Here is a 12,151-nt window from a genome sequence, read left to right on the forward strand (position 1 = left end):
AGCCATGGTGAGGGTCAAGGCAGAGGTGGTTAGGAGAGAGCAGGCCTGCAGGGGGGGAGCAGTTGGGGGTGGGCAGCAGGCTGGCAGGGGGTGGGGCAGTTGGCAATTAGGTCAGCAGGGGGGCGGCATTTGGGGGTCATCAGGCCGGCAGTACGGAGCAGTTAGGGGCGATCAGGCCAGCAGGGGGTGGGCAGTTAGCAGTGATCAGACCAGAAGAGGGGACAGTTGGGGATGATCAGCAGGCAGAGTGGTTAGGGGCAATCAGGTCAGAGAGAGAGAACAAGAGAGGGAGAGAGAGGGAGAAGAAAGAATTGTCAATTGGCTGCCTCCTCTGCACACCCCCCTCCTGGGGATTGAGCCCACCATCCAGCTTTGTGCCCTGACTGGGAATCGAACGGTGACCTCCTGACTCAGGGACCAATGCTCAGTCACTGAGCCACACTAGGCTTTCCCTTATTACATGTTAATCTATCCTCTATGTAGGGAATATGGGAAATACAGGAAGGTATAAAGAAAAACTAAAAATTACTAATGAATATTCTGAAACATTCATCATTTCCTTTTTTGTAATACACAAGATGTATGTGTGTACATATCTATACTAATAAAAGGGTAATATGCTAATTAGACCAGGAGTATTAGGGGCCAGCTGTCCTGGATTGCGAGAGGGATGTCTGACTGCCAGTTTAGGCCCCACAGGGATCGGGCCTAAACCGGCAGTTGGACATCCCTCGAGGGGTCCCAGATTGGAGAGGGTGCAGGCCGGGCTGAGGGACACTCCCCCCCTCCCCCCCCAGAGGAATTTCATGCACTGGGCCACTAGTGTCTTAAAACATTTTTATCTAATTTTAGGAAAAAAAATTAGGATTCTCATCTGCAAATATTTGAATATAATATTAAAATGTGAGCATTTCCCACATTATTGAGTGTTCTTGGAAAACCTTTTGGCCACATGATATTCTCTATGTTAAGCAATTTATTCAGTATTTGTTTTGAACATTTTAGTTACTTGTAAATTTTGCTTTTGGGAATATTACTCAGATAAGACCCCTTGTGCATGGACCTCTCTTAGATAATTGTCCTTGTGCACAGATCTCTCTCTACATTTCCATCTTTCCTAAGGTTGGTGGAATTAATTATGGCCATCAAGTGGGAGTAAACACTTATTGCCAGTTGCTTTTCATGAAGGTGTGTTAGTTTATATTCAACAAATATTGTATGAGGATGTCTTTTTCTCTGTACTCTGTATGCTCTGTTGTTGAACCCCAGGGATAAGAGGTAAGGGGTGAGCGGAAGGTGATGCAGGTGGTGTGGACTTGGAGACTTCCCATCTGACGCTCTATGTTCTGTAAGCACAGAGGCAGGTGGCCTGTGGGAATGCCCAGGGAGACAGGCAGCAAGTGCTGTTGAGAGAGGGGTCTGTGAGGGTTTATCATCCAGGCTGCTCCCTGTGACTCCCCATAAGGAAATGCTGATGTGGGTCCCAGAGTGACACCTTTAGTTTGCCAAATGTCAAGTTAGGGGCCCAAAGTAAATTTCACAAATAAAAGAGTTCAACTCAGTCGTGCAAGGTCACCTTACTTTGAATGAGGCTTAGTTTAAGAGTGCTTCAGTTGTAATTCATGACTTCATTTTAACAAATAAGTATTTATTGAGGGCCTTCTCTGTACTTAACCCAGTTCTGGGTGGTGGGAATACAAAAGAGGCAGGTCCCTTCCCTGCAGGACTTCATCTCTTGTTGTGAATAGGAAATATGCACATGAAACATACAACTAGGAATGCAGAGTGGCCCATCATTAAGTGCCCTAATGAAGGCTAACCACAGTTGATTAGTGGTTTGGAGTAATGAAGATTTTCTCATAAAAATGGGTGAGGACTAAGATGGTTAGGAATAAGAGATCTGCTTTAGATAGTGTTCACTTTGAAAAACCTCACCTCAGGGTAGTGGAATAGCTTTTACTGCTCCCACAAACCTTTCCAGCATCCAGAGGCTCCAGGGTCCTGCCAGGCCTGTTTTACTGATGCATATCTTGAGTTGTCCTAGCTTCCTTTCTGTGATGCTGACTAGGTTAATTACTCTGCTGTAGCGAGTTGAAGAAAAGAGGCTTGTGAGATTAACTCTTTGCTAACATTTTTGTACCTACAAGTACATTTAAACCAAGAAGTGACTAAGTCAACTTGGGGATTCACCAATGTCATATTATCGATTGCATTATCTCTGTTAATATTTTTCTAACATTTCTTGTTTATGTGGGATTTTTCAGATTCATGGAAACAACTACTCTCATAAAGTGGACATCTTTTCTTTAGGCCTCATTCTGTTTGAGTTGTTGTACCCCTTCGGCACTCAGATGGAGAGAGTCAGGGTAAGTTCCCCCGCCTCAAAAATGGTGGAAAAATAAAATAGTCTTAAATTTACAAAAGAATTTAAATGGGGAATAAGTTACCCTTTTTTGGGGAGGTGGAAGGAGGAGTAAATTATTCTTAATACCAGCAGATTGGTTAACTACAAGTGAAGTAAGTAATGTGAACTATAAGGGAAGATTTGTAGACAGTTTGCTTCCATTTAAAGCTCAATCTTAAAAAATTATTTAGTTGACTTTTTAGTTCCTTGTTGTTACTAAAATTGATCCTAACTTAACAGTATCGAGTACTGAGTGACTATAAGTGCAGAGTAAGGGGAACCATGGGGTGGGAGTGGTGGCGGCAGTGGGTGGTCACAGGGGACTATTCTGGAGGACAAATTGCCACTTAACTCATACACTTAAAAGCTGGCAAACTAAGCATACTCACTTGTTTTTTTTCCCCTTTCAAACCACGGCCATGGCTTTTAAGGTAGACAGTACTCAAAGTATTTACAAGTACCCCTGTCCCGGGCTTCCCCATCATTAAATGGTCACCCTCAGCTTTTGTAGCTGCTGTCCCTGACGTTAACTTAAACTTAAGCTGTTTCCAAAACTTAAGCCCTTATCACCATTTCTTCATCAGTTTTAGACTTACCTATTGATTCCTGGCCATGGTAGAAGAGGATGTAGGTCTAGCAGCTAGCCAAAGGACTCATATCTTCTAACCATTAGGACCTGCCAGAATGAGTCAATTTCAGAACATCCTAAAAGCCTCCAGAAAGGGATATTAAACAGGCCCAACCTATGTAAAGGATCAGGAATCATATGGCATCAAAGGACCCCAAAAGAATGTAAAAATAGTTTACAAAATGGAAGATGTTTGTGAATCATATCTGATAAGGTTCTAGTCTCCAGAATATATAAAAAACTATTACAATTCGACAACAAAAAGACAATTCAATTTAAAAATGAGAAAAAGACTTAGACATTTCTCCAAAGAAGGTTTACAAAGTCCAATAAGCACATTATTACGTATTAGGGTCATACATTTCAAAGCCACAATGAAGTACTAATCCATTCCATATTGGATGGATATAATAATAATAAAAAATATAACAAGTGTTGGCAAGGATGTGGATAAATTAGAGCCTTCATACATTGCTGATGGGAATTTAAAATTGTACTGCTGCTGTGGAAAACAGTTTGATAGTTACTCAAATAGTTAAACATAAAGTTACATATGACTCAGCAGTTTCACTCCTTGGTATACACCCAAGAAAAATAAAAACATATTCACACAAAAAATGTGTACAAAGATGTTCATAGTAGCATTTTTATAATAGCCAGAAAATAGAAACAACCCAGCCAGCTAATGAATGGCAAAACAAAATGTGAAATGTGGTATGCCCATACAATGGAATATTATTCAGCCAAAAAAGGAATAAATTACTGATCTATGCTGCAACACAAATGAACCTTGAAAACATTGTGCTAACTGAAAGAAGCCAGACACAAAAGATCAATATTGTATGAATTTTTTGACATTTATATGAAATATACAGAATCTATAAAGACAGAGTAGATTAATAGTTCCCAGGGGTTGGGGGTAAAAGGGGTAGAGAGTGACTGGTTAATGGGTATGGGGCTTCTTTTGGGGGGATGGAAAGGAAATGTTCTAGAATTAGGGGTGATGGTTGTACATGTGAATAGAATAAAAAGCACTGAGTTATATACTTTTAAATGATTTAAAAGGCGAGTTTTATTTCAGTTTAAAAATGTAAATAAAAAACATGTAACTGTGTAAAAACATTTTGGTTAAATGAAGTCAGTATTTCTCTTGGCCATGCAAATATTATTCTGGCTAGATCATATATACTCTTTTTCTTTCTGATGCAATTCTTTTTTCCAGAATTGCCTTTTCTCAATTACTTAGTTTCCAATGAACCTTGGTTGCAATTTTTAACAAATGTTCAAAATCTGTCAAATATCAAACAGTATTTTCTCTACTTCAATATAGCTTATTTATTTACCTATCTATCACTCGGGAAAGTGGGTGAGTAGGCAGGAAGGCAGATAGATAGATAGATAGATAGATAGATAGATAGATAGATATTTTTTCCTGTAATCTTCTCCTCAAAGCCTTTGTCCTTCACTCTGTTCTGATCGCCCCTAGACCTTCTATAAGTCTTCAGCCAAGGACATACTTTCCTACCCTCCTAGCCTGGCCCCCCTTGTTTCCTGGATTCCAAGTTTTTCCCTTTTTCTTGCATTACTCCCTTATTTTGCTAGAGCACATTCTGCAATAAATGCCTCAGAAGGAATATATGAGAGATACATTTTTAGAGTCACCAAGTATGTGAAAATGTATTTTTTTTTCATCTTCACACATAATTGATAAATTGGCCAGGTTCCAATTCTAGATTGGAAATAATTTCCCTTCAGAACCTTGAGGGCATTGACTGGCTCATGTAGCTTCACAGCGCTGCTATCCAGAAGCTGATACCTGAATTGTTTATATGGGATGTTTGACCTGTTTTATTTTTCTTTCAGGAAGCTTTTAGGGCTTTACCTTTATCAGTGCTGTTATGAAATTTAGTCCTCATTGACCTTTTTTTCTCCCCCTCACTTACTGTGCTTGATACTTGATAGGTCCCTTCAGTTAGGATATAAATCCTTCAGTTCTAATAAATTTTTTTAAAAATAAGTTCTTCAATTTTTCTGTTTCCTTTTCCTGAATTGCCTGACTTAATCTTAAATACCTATTATTTTTTTCTTCTATTTTCATCTTTCTGTTTTTTAATATTGTTCTTTGCAAGAGTTCCTTAACTTGCCCGGCCGGTGTGTCTCAGCGGTTGAGTGGTCACTGGTTCGATTCCCAGTCAGATAATCAGTGTTAGGAATTCTTTCTCATCATTGATGTTTCTATTTCTGTCTCTCCCTTACTCTCTGAAATCAGTAAAAATACATTTTTTAAAAATATATATTTTATTGATTTTTTACAGAGAGGAAGGGAGAGGGATAGAGAGTTAGAAGCATCGATGAGAGAGAAACATCTATACCCTCCTGCACACCTCCTACTGGGGATGTGCCTGCAACCAAGGCACATGCCCTTGACTGGAATTGAACCCGGGACCTTTCAGTCCTCAGGTCGAAGCTCTATCCACTGAGCCAAACCAGTTAGGGCAAAATACATTTTTTTAAAAAGAATTCCTTAACTTGTTATTTCAACTTTTCTAATTTTTTATTTTGACCATCCAATTTTTATTGTTCAAGATTGTTCCTTTTTAATAGCACTTTACTCTTTTTACCTGGATTTTGTATCTTATCATACACCTCAGTTGTGTGTGTATGTATGTGTTTTAAGTTTTCTTCACCCTGTATTGTCTCTTTCTTCTGGGTTTTTATTTTTTTTTTAATTAATAGAGAGCCACAGGAAGTTGCAAAGATAATACAGAGAGATTGAATGTGCTCCTCACTCAATTTCTCCTAATGGTTACATCTCACATAAATTGTAGCACAGTATCAAAACCAGGAATTTCACCTGGGTACAATGTGTGTGTGTAGATCCATGTTCTTTTACCTCAGGTGTAGATTTGTGTAACTGCTACTGCAATGTAGACACAGAACTGTTCCATCACAGAAACTCCCTCTTGCTCCCCATAGTCACGCTTCCCTCCTTGCTAAAATCACTAACTCTGGTTTTTAATGATTTTTTTTATCATGTTGATAATCCTCACCTGTTCATTCATATTTAAGACTAGGGCTCTCAAGTGGAGACTGGAAGGACTTCACTGTAAGGGCTACAATTCAGTTCTTATCTTTGATATAATAGAGAACTCCCCAATTCAATGTCTGTAGGCTTTCTAGAACCATTTTCTCCGGAGAAGTGTCTCTCGTTCTCCTGAGGAGAAAGTGTGGGTGATGGGGATGTGTGCAGCTCTGCACCTCATCCTGCTGTTCTGTACCCACCACAACGCATGCCTCCTTTCTGCTGAGTACTCCAAGTCTGGACTTTCTTGATTCAGTTTCTCCAGAGAATAAGCCTCATGTGTTTACAAGCAGATGTGTCACTCTGTGTACATACTTTCAGGTCATCCACTCCCTGTTTATTGGCGTTATCCCTGTAGGTAGCCTGGCTTACCTTCCTCTCTTCTGCTGAGGTAGTTGCTATGCTTCCATCCACTTTCTATCTTCCAGACATTTGACTTTTCTCCCAGTGCACTCATCCTTATAGACTTAGTATACATTTTACATTCTGTTACACTTGTTTTAGTGCAAATGTTTACTGAACATGTGGTAGGAAATATGCCGTGTTGAGCCAGAATCTCTCCAGAGTTCTCTAAGTGCATGTGAAACAGACCATTTTATGATTTGAACAAGGTCCTTTTTAAATAAATTTTATGGAAGCACAATTTACGCACAGTAAAGTATAACCACTTTAAGTGTACAGTTTGATGAGTTTTGATGAGTTTATATTCCCATGTAACCACTACTACATTCAAAACATGGTCCATTTCTGTTATCCCAGAAGGTTTCCTTTGCTCTTTCCCAATCAGTCCCTACCACCATCCCAGGCAGCTGCTCATCTACTTACTGTTTTTTCTAAAACTTCATGTAAATGGAATCTTTCAAAACATACTCTTTTGTGTCTCCCTTTTTTGACTCACCAACAAGTTTTTGAGACTCATTCATGTTACTCAGTGTATCAGTAGTTCATTCATTTTTATTAGTGAAATTCTATTGTATGTATACCATAGTTCATGTATCCATTTACCTATTGAGAACATTTATGAATAAAGATACTGTGAATATTTGTGAACAAGTCTTTTGTAGACATGTTTTCATCTGTCCTGGGTGCTGACCTAGGTAGAATTGATAAGCTGTGTGGGAAGTGGTTTACATTCATAAGCAAGTGCCAGTTTACATTCCCACACAGGCGTGGGAGAGTTCTGGTTCTTTAACATCCTTGCCAACACATATGTTTCAGTTCTGGAATTAGATAGTGGTCTCTTTTCAATTCTAAGTTTTAAATAAAAAACTTTGTTTTAAAATATTATATAATTAAAAGTTGATTCAGTGAGTTCAGACTCCAGCGTTTACCTGCACTCAGTTTGGTATGATCCACCTGTTAGCACATGGAACCCTTTTCTGTGGGCCTGCGGCACAAGCTCGTCTGGTTAAGTTTCTGTTTTCTTTAGTGGGAAGTAACAAATGACAACCTAGTTCCACTTTTCTTTTTTTTTTAAGTACACTCCAGCTTCTTTCTTTCTCTCTCTCTTTTTTTAATTTTAATCTTTTTTATTTTTATTGAATTTATTGCAGTGACATTGTTTAATTTTACAGGTTAAAATTTTACAGGTTTCACATGTACAATTGTATAATACATCATCTGTATATTGTATTGTGTGTTCACCCCAATTTATGTCTTCTTGCACCACCATTTATCCCCCCTTTACCCTCTCCTACCTCCACGCACCCCCTTTTCAGCTTATTTCTTAAGAAATATAAAGACTTACTTGATTTATTTCATTTATAAAAACTGGTTTTGTCTAAAGGGGACATATGTAATACTTTCAACAATAAAATATTATTTTTTAAAAAACGAAACAAAACATTTTTTTAAAAAAAGTTAAGATGAAAAAGCAAAAAATAAAGTATCAGGTACTGATTTAACCTCATTTAATTCTCACAGTTGTATAGTGCAGACCGTATTGTCTTTGTTTTGTAAACGAGGAAACTGGAACATGAAGAGTAATAATTTATCTGAAAACTTCCCAGAGAATTTTAAAAAGCTTAGTTTATACTCAGTATTTAGCATAATTGTTTGGTTTCCGTCACTCAAAAAAATAAAAAGGAAAAGAATATGCTTTTTTTTAAAAACCAAGTGCAGAGATGTTAGGAGCTGATAAGAAAGGTTACCCACTGAAGGACACTGAATTCCTGAGAGCTGAGTTACTTTGGTACTCGTCAGCCTGTGCTCAGCCATAGGCCAGGTGTTGGCATCATGTGCATAGTTCAAGTATAATTACACCTGAGTGATTCTGTGATTTTGGTGATTGGATGGTGTGTGCATGTAGGCCCAGGAAATACCGATGTGTAGGTTACCATCAGGAAAAGCTACTGATGAGTTCTCCACCTGTTAACATTCACCCTCTCTCCTTGGTCATTCCTCTCAACCTTGGAACCACTGCTCTAAAATATCAAAAATACTTCATGTTTAAATAGATCTATATATCAAAATAGATTTAAAGATAAGTAACACCTTTTCTCTTACTTTTCTTTCTTTTTAGGTCTTAACTGATGTAAGAAATCTCAGATTTCCACCACTGTTTACTCAGAAATATCCTCGTGAGGTTTGTATAATTCTCATCTTTTATTTTCTTTAGAATCATATTTAGAACTTACAGGGTCCTTAGCGGTCAGTTCATCAGTTGCCCCATTTTACTGATGAAGCTACAGGTGTAGGGAGGACAGGAACCTGAGCCAGAGCACCGTCTTATTAAAACAAGACTGGAGCTCCTCAGGGCCGTAGGCCGTGCTCCCAAGCTGCTGGCGTTCTGCCTTCTACAGGGCTCACCTCCAGGTGGACCTCGCAGGACAGTTGTTATTGTTACCATGCCATTAATGGCTTTATCTTTGTGAATTTGGGAGCGATCTTAAAAACTGGCTTCTTTGGGGTGGGGGGCATTAGGTCCTACTGATTGTGTGTTGGAGTCAGACGGCTCAGAGTGCCACAGTAGAATGTCAGGAGAGGGGGTGGGACATAAGCTAGTCTTGTATGGTGAAAGTTATGTGTGATGAACCCTTGATGGTTTCTTTTTTCAGCTTTTGTTTATTTTTATTTCATAAAATGTTTTGTCCACATACCCTTTAAAATTTACACATTGATTACTCTTGAATTTTCTTAAATAATTAAGTTGAAGTAAGTTAGACTTAATCATAGATTGAAGTTTAAATTTATCTTTCAGTATTATAAGTATAATAAAGGATTGCATTAAAATGAATTTTATAATAATAGATACTGGTACACTAACCTAAATGAAATATATTTTTATTAAAAATCATTTCATTATATATTTTGCAGATTTAATGACTCAATTAAATGAGAATATGTTACATTAAAGGGGTTCAAAAAATTCTTAAAGGTGTCAAGTGTTGATCTCTGGCATAGTTATATTTGAATTGAAATTTTTATTGAGATGATTGTACATTCATGTTCAATTGTAAGTGAATTTGTTTCTAAAGTCAGATTGTGTGTTTCAAGGATATGATTTAGGACTCTGTATTACATCTTAGATAACAAGCAATTACCTACAGTGGCCCATATTTATTTGGAGCAGGAGTTGGCCAAGTCCAGCCTGCTGCCTGTATCTATACTAATAATAGAGGAATATGCAAATTGCCCAGGATGCCGTCATGTAATGACCAATCAGGACAGGGGTGGGGCTGTGGTGGAGAACTCTCAGCACGCCTGCGCCAGGGGTCCAAAGGGTGTGGAGAGGAAGGGAGAGCAGATAGGCAGTTAGGGGGATCAGGCCAGGAGGGGAGAGCAGTGGGGATCAGCCTGGCAGGGGAGAGCAATTAGGAGGATCAGGCCAGAAGGGGAGAGCAGTTAGGCAGTTAGGGTGATCAGGCCAGGAGGAGAGAGCAATGGGGACCAGCCGAGCAGGGGAGAGCAATTAGGAGGATCAGGCCAGGAGGAGAGAGCAGTTAGGCCGTTAGAGTGATCAGGCCAGGAGGGGAGAGCAGTTAGGGGCATCAGGCAGGCAGGCAGGTGAGTGGTTAGGAGCCAGTGGTTCCAGACTGCGAGACGGATCCCGGATTGGAGAGGGTGCAGGCCGGGCTGAGGGACCCGCCCCTCACCTGTACACAAAATTTCATGCACCAGGCCTCTAATATATATATATAAAAGCCTAATATGCAAAGTGTCCCCTCAGGAGTTCGACTGACCGGGAGTTTGATCGCTTGCTATGATGTGCGCTGACCACCAGGGGACGGCGCGGAATGAAGGAAGGCCCCAGCTGACAGCTGGCAGCCGCTAGGGACCCTACCTATGCACGAATTTTGTGCACTGGGCCTTTAGTTTTTGTAATAAAGTTTTGGGATCCAGCCATGCCCATTTGTTTGCAATCTGTCTGTGGCTGCTTTTGTATTGCAGTGGCAGAGCTGAGTAGTGGCAGCAGAAGCTGGCTTGCAAACTTAAGATGTTTACAGAAAAATTTTGCTGACTCTTGAACTAGGGGACTGTTTAGTGTTCTAAATCTGACCCATTTATCACAAAACAATTTTTATATTTCAGTATATGATGGTTCAAGAGATGCTCTCTCCATCCCCCATGGAGCGGCCTGAAGCTGCACACGTCATTGAAAACACTGTATTTGAGGACTTGGAGCTTCCAGGAAAAACTGTGCTCAGGCAGAGGTCCCGCTCCGTGAGTTCATCAGGAACAAAACCATCAAGACACTCCAGCGACTCCCGTAGCCCTTTGCCAAGCAGTTCGCCTTAGGTTGTGCCTGTGCCCTAACAGATGACACAGAATACTCTCTGCTTAGGAATGTGACTTTCCAAAATTGTAGACTTGAGAACTTTGTTCTTTGCTCAGTTTTATTTTGGACTACTTTTTCTAAGTCAAATTTAAACTGAATTTTGGGGCACAACCTAATTTGAGCCAACTCTTGATTTTTGCTGTCCTCGAGGAGAGAACCATCACTAAATCACATGTGGTCCTTTTTCTTGGGTCTCTTGAAATTGGCTGGCCACGCTCTATAGCCCTCACCTGTTGCCTGGCGAGGTCAAGCAATCCCTAAAATTAATAGAGAGATATTTTTATAGCACAGAATCATGAAAATCCCTACATACGGTAGCTATATTGTTCTAGAAATACGCTTTCTAGAGATACTGCTGATTTTTAAACTAATTTCCAAAAAGCTGACTCCGTTTTTGTCTCAGTGGGTAAATCAGAAATCTGCACTATTTGGGAGGACAAGTAGCACAAACTGCACAATGGTTTACGTCCATAGCTAGCTCTGTAGTGGCCTCGGTAGCATCATAGCTGTTTCTCAGATGGTCCAGGGAGGGTGTAAGAACTTGTGCTTTACCTCCAAAAAAGGGAATGAAGCTTTTATGTAAATTGGTCAAAAGTTCTGGTTTGGGGATGAAAAAGGCCGTAGTAAGAAATGAATCACATTTTACAGTTAACTTCTTTACTTATGGACTTTAAACCGAATAAAATCTTAAGTGTCTTATATGTAATTCTATAGGCAGGTTGTTTTCCAAAACTGATTATAGATAACAGTTTAATCATCTAACTTGTTTTTATTTTCACTGTAAATATGTTTATTTTTTATTTATAAAAATTCTGAACTCAATCCGTTTGGGTTGGTGGTATATAGAACACACTTAAGTGTGTTAACTATTGTGACTTCTTTCAAGTCTAAATGATTTAATAAAACTTTTATTAATTACTTATGGTTGACTCTGATTTGGGGGAATTAGCCCCAAATGGTAGTTTTTCAGATTTATAAAATATGATTCTGCATCTAAGGAGGGTCATAAGCCTACCCTCAAACTCACTCCTAACCTGTTCCAAACCCGTGTCTTCTCTGTTCTTTTCCGAAGATTTGACCAGGGCCATGTCCTTTTCAGAACCCAAGGGCTGAGTCCAGAGATGTGTGCTCAGCCCCACTCGGCTGGACTGGGAACTGAAGAGGACCCTGCCCCGGAGGGAGACCTCAAGGCCAGGGCGTGGCCTTGCTGGCTTTGCTGATGCCACTGTGTGTCTGATGTGTGCCACATGAAGGTCCGTG

At 39.7% G+C, this 12,151-nt stretch overlaps 1 protein-coding gene across 1 annotated transcript in view; it reads left to right on the plus strand.

The window, feature by feature from the left end:
* The window catches only part of LOC102756646 (eukaryotic translation initiation factor 2-alpha kinase 3), a 28,230-nt gene extending 16,417 nt beyond the window's left edge, over nt 1-11,813 (plus strand). Inside the window, exons 4-6 of the mRNA XM_006757943.2 lie at nt 2,265-2,366; nt 8,636-8,698; nt 10,645-11,813. Of these exons, the coding sequence (XP_006758006.1) occupies nt 2,265-2,366; nt 8,636-8,698; nt 10,645-10,851 (372 nt within the window). The 3' untranslated portion in view covers nt 10,852-11,813. The remainder of the gene's footprint in view (nt 1-2,264; nt 2,367-8,635; nt 8,699-10,644) is intronic.
* The last annotated feature ends 338 nt before the right edge of the window (nt 11,814-12,151 follow it).

Source organism: Myotis davidii, unplaced genomic scaffold (genome assembly GCF_000327345.1).
Source record: "Myotis davidii unplaced genomic scaffold, ASM32734v1 scaffold2055, whole genome shotgun sequence".
Taxonomy (NCBI): domain Eukaryota; kingdom Metazoa; phylum Chordata; class Mammalia; order Chiroptera; family Vespertilionidae; genus Myotis; species Myotis davidii.